The sequence below is a fragment of the Aplysia californica genome, unplaced genomic scaffold (assembly GCF_000002075.1).
Source record: "Aplysia californica isolate F4 #8 unplaced genomic scaffold, AplCal3.0 scaffold00672, whole genome shotgun sequence".
Classification (NCBI taxonomy): domain Eukaryota; kingdom Metazoa; phylum Mollusca; class Gastropoda; order Aplysiida; family Aplysiidae; genus Aplysia; species Aplysia californica.
In genome coordinates this window covers 304,518-309,658 of record NW_004797942.1, presented here as the reverse complement: position 1 = coordinate 309,658, position 5,141 = coordinate 304,518, and the positions used below count along the sequence as shown (strand labels likewise).

Sequence of the window (5,141 nt, the reverse complement as noted above, 5' to 3'; positions counted from 1 at the left end):
GGGGGGGCTGGCACATTCAACCTCATACCCATGTACCAGTAGGAACAAATCTGGTTTATTTCTCCTTCAGTGAATAAACGAAGAAGAGAGCATGAAATATTTGGGATTTTAGTAAGTTACTGTGACAACTTTTTCCATTTAGGAACAAACCTAACGCTTATTCGATACCTTAGAGTACTTACTATTTTTACTTTTTCATCCTCTGTTGCCGTTTAGCGTCGAAGGGAAGCGCACTTTTCTATCGTAGGTCAGCTCTGTAGCTCTTTTAATTGGGGAGTTAAAATTTCTCAAGGTTTCCTTGACTCCCTCAATCCACATTTTGTGTGGCCTTGCTCTTCCTTTATGACCTGAAAGCTTGGTGTTATAGGCTCTCGAGGCTGGCTGGCTAGGTAACATTCGCACAATCGGTTACTGTCGGGGGAAAACCACCAGTCTGGTTACATTTTGATCCACTCTCATATTATAGGCTAATATTGGCCCACAGAAGTCTCTAAGATCGCGTCTAAGGTTGGTCCCTCTTTCATATACCATTTTCATTTATGACGAATAAAACGAATATTCTCCAATTGAACATTTAGAGCAGTTCTAAAAATCTTCGTCCTTGTACTGACAAGCTCATGTTTGGCGTGCCTTTAGCTGAGTTGGTAGTACGGTACGATGATCTATGATATATTTGACCCTAAATCAAATCCCTAATGGGATGTGCTTGTACTTCGGTTGCTTTGGTTTTTTAGGCTCTCTGTCAACTTCGCTCAATCATATCGAAGACTGATGTTTAGTTCAGAGGTCACTCTCTTGATTAGCCTTGTAGTGTTGAAAGGGACGTTTCAATACTGCTTCCACAATTACCCCATTCACGGCATTGAAGAAACCCTTGTGGAGACAGTAATACATAATATCAGCTGGTAGACACTTATTAAGAAAATAAATTCAAACTCGTTAAACAAGATACTCTGCTTATCGTACATATTGTGACACGACATTGATCTTTTCCAGAAAGCTATAGAGATGGGTAAAAACGGGTCAACAAAACTAAAGTGTGCACGATAAAGCTATGAACCAGTTGGGTGGTACTTTTAATTATTATAGTGTCCGAGGAGGGGGGGGGGCAGATTTTGACAGCTTAAATCGTTAGGGAAAGAAGAAAAGAAATGTGCATTAATGTTATTTTGGGGGATGGGGTGGGGAGGGGTTCCTGTCTTTCATTGTTTCATTCTTTTATCCATTTAAGCGTGAACATATTTCTCCATTTCTTGCATTCCTGTTATTATATTTTGTAATTTATATTATATTCCACAATTATTATTATTGTTAGTAGTAGTAGTAGTAGTAGTAGTAGTAGTAGTAGTAGTAGTAGTAGTAGTAATAGTAGTAGTAGTAGTAGTAGTAGTATTATGGCTATTGTTTCTATGTATCGCATTCATTATTATTTTTATTTTTATTCTGTAAGTATTATTATTATTACTATTATTACTATTATTGTAGTCATTATCATTATCATCATCATTATCGCCATCATTATTATCATTTTCACAGGTAAGTACAGAAATCAGTCTGTACACACTTCGCTAGTTGAGAAGGAGCCAAAAGGAGTGGCAGAACAGTGTAGTATGTCAGTCAAACATGAGAAGAAGCCAGTCCTTCAGACCGTGTGTGAGAACGTACCCTTACGGTACACGTCGGTATCTCCGCCGAGTCACGACAGACCAGCCTGCCCTAAGTCTCAGTCACTCTGTTTGACAAAATCCACTGGGTCATTGGGATTGGGGTCGAGTGAACCTAACAAGTCTCCTGTTATCTACCACAGCCCCAGTTCAGACGAAATCGGACAGGATGATCACCGCATACCATGTTCCTCAGCCAATGTACCTGTTGTTCGGATTGAGGATACAGATGGAAGCGTTGATATTAGGGCGAAAGAAAATACAGGCGATGCATGTGTGGAAACTGGCTCTTCTTGTGTTTTCATACCTGGAGATGATCCGTGTCAAAATGTTCTGAATAGCGAGACGCTATTTTCCCACTTTAACAAGGAACAGGACTGTGGCAGAGCGAAAGATTCTGGCTGTACGAAAATTCATGTAGAGCTAACGCGTGCTAAGTCGTGTCTTGCGATCGCAGAGGAAGAGGAGAACAAAAAGGAGAACAAAGTTTGTTTCGCATCACTGGATACCCTTGTCACGGTTTGTCAGGATGGTTCGCAAGGAGAAAACAATAAAAACGCGTCATATGACCCTGCCAGTAAACGGAGAGGGGCAAGATACTGGGGCAAACTTCGCTCAATGTTTAAGGTAGTAAAACCCTCTTCGAGTATGCCTAACTTGTCAGGAGGCTTGTCTAGATCGACGGGAGACATGACATCACCTTTTTCACAGGACTCGAAAACTCAGACTGACAGCAGCAGTGAGAGTCTATCTGAGAACACCGACCAGAACAGAATAAAGAAAGAATTATCACAAACGAAGACGTTGTTGTCGTCCAATAAACAAGATAATATATATAAAAAGAAAAACAAACGTGAGGATATAAGTACAACACCTGTTGACACAATACTTGAAGAAGACAAGAAGACAGACGACGATGGGGAAGAGGAGGAGGATGATAATTTTGGAGAGGATGCGGTATACCTCGACAGTCGAGCTGTGTCAAAACCTCTCCCGATAAAAGTTAAAGAGCCAACCTACTCACTGGTCTCTTCTCCTTCAGAGCTTGACGAGACCACCATCAACTTCACGCGAATTCCCAGTTTTCGAGGTCGCCTTGTACATATCAAACTGGAACGTCATTTTTCCACTCACAGTCTAAACAGTGCGGATGTCGAGGACAGTCAAAACATCAAAGATGCAACAGACATTCAACCTTTGAATTCTGGGGAGGCAATAGTGACAGATATGCTGTCTAACAAAATGGTGCTCTACAATGCAGAAGGTAGCCCTAAGATCACTTTTGCGGTGGAGTCGGGTTCGGAACCTTGGGCTACTTGCTTGACTCCTGACGGTGCTATGGCTGTGACCTTGAAGCGTCAAGGTTGTGTGGCTTTGTGGGCAACTTCTGGCGAGCCGATGATTGAATTTGGCCAAGCTACTCTCTCAGCACCGACGGGTGAGTCAAATATGTTTTTATTGACATTTTGTAAGCAAGTTATTCGCTCAGTTAAACTGTACGTATTTTTTTCTACTGAATTATCGCAAACGAAGACGTTGTTGTCGTCCAATAAACAAAGTAATACATATAAAAAGAAAAACAAACGAGACCACCATCAACTTCAGGCGAATTCCCAGTTATCGAGATGACATCATCTTTTTCAGAGGACTCGAAAACTCAGACTGAATTTTCTTCTTCTTCTTCTTCTTCTTCTTCTTCTTCTTATTATTATTATTATTATTATTATTATTATTATTATTATTATTATTATTATTATTATTATTATTATTATTAGCAGCAGCAGCAGCAGCAGCAGCAGCAGCAGCAGCAGGAACAACCGCATAATTAGAGCGGGTATCTGTTTGAAAACATATGTCAATCTTTTCATCTTTCAAGCGGTCAACGTTTACTGTTTATCTGTCCATCTCTACAACATACACCAGACTGAGCTTAGAGAAAATACATTTTTTTAAATCATATAATGTTTTGCCGTTTGTATGTCTGTCTGTTTGTTTGCTTTTTTGTTTTGTTTGTGAGTTTCCTTTGTATTTTTTACAAACTTCTTTTTCTTCTTATTATTTTTGTCTTTTTTTTCGGGGGGGGGGGCGTTTTTTGTGTTTTTTTAAATTGCCGTTCACACTTCCAGAATGATGAGTCTCAATTGTAATTTCACCACATCAATTGAGAGGTGAAGTATTCTGATGGTAACCCTTGTAAACAATAGCATATAAGCATAATGTTTTGTCACATGAATATAACAGCTGACATTGCTTCTGAATTGTCACACTTTTGGATTAAAACAAACCACTTCGCCGTTCTGTCAATCTAATATCTATTATTCTTTTATATTATTACTCTGAGGAGAGGGCTAAATTTAAAGTAAATATCTGATCATTTGAATTGAATAACAATTTCCTACTCCGATTTGCTGCTGCTGCTGCTGCTATTGTTGTTGTTGTTGTTGTTGTTGTTGTTGTTGTTGTTGTTTTTGTTGTTGTTGTTGTTGTTGTTGTTGTTTTGTGTTGTTTTTAAATCAGTTATTTATATTTCTTTTTGGTGAGTTTTTTTTTCCTTCTTTGTCTTTTAGTCTGTTTGTATTCGCTTTTCTTTTTCCTTGCTTTTTTCTGTGTGGAAGGAGAAGAGGTCGAAAATGAATCCGTTGACTTTGTGTTGATCTCCAATAAAAGAAGTTACATGTATCAACTTTGCTTGTTCTGAACGCTTTGAGAATCATTTTCCCAATTATGATTGGAGAGACATAAATTTAGGGATCTCACTTTTTCATGCGTTTTATGCTTACCACTTCCTTAAATTGTCTATATTGGAAGTAGGACCCCTAACCTAACTTTCATACTTGATTCATTACATTTCAAATGAGGACAGCATAGTATACTCATGTTTTTCATATTTTATAAAAATGTTCTTCAATATTTGTGATTGCCTATATCCGATTGTTGCTTTTGTCGTCTCTTGAATAAATGTGTGGGTTTTGTTGGATTGTTTTGTGTGTTTTTTTGTGTGTGTTTTTTTTTTGGGGGGGAGGGGGGGTTGCTGTTATGCTTTTTTTGCTTTTTTTGTTGCTTTTTTTTATAAAGAACATTTTCAGAATAGGTTGATGACTAATCCATAAACAGTATAGGGAAAGCAGAAGAGAAATCAAGGGTTACATATGATCAAAGGAAAGATTGAGAAGTTAACTCTTAAAAAATGATAATTTAAGGGGGTGGGGTACGATGTGCTGACGAATTCATACGGTCAGAAACAACATAAAATGTATTCCACTGTAACAATTGAAAGAGTTACTATCATCGGTACTCGAGATGCTCTCTTTATGATTTATCTGTCTATCGATCTGTCTGTCTGTTTGCCTGTCTACTTGTCTGTCTGTCTTTCTGTGTGTCTCTTTGTCTGTCTGTCTATCTCTTTGTCTGTCTGTCTGTCTGTCTGTCTGTCTGTCTGTCTGTCTGTCTGTCTGTCACTCTCTCTCTCTCTCTCTA

The 5,141-nt window shown here is 38.5% G+C and overlaps 1 protein-coding gene across 2 annotated transcripts in view; it reads left to right on the top strand.

The window, feature by feature from the left end:
* The window catches only part of LOC101853493, a 9,983-nt gene that overhangs the window by 1,534 nt on the left and 3,308 nt on the right, over positions 1–5,141 (top strand). For both annotated transcript variants that reach the window (XM_005108254.3, XM_005108255.3), the window contains exon 3: positions 1,537–3,102. In XM_005108254.3, the coding sequence (XP_005108311.1) occupies positions 1,537–3,102 (1,566 nt within the window). The remainder of the gene's footprint in view (positions 1–1,536; positions 3,103–5,141) is intronic.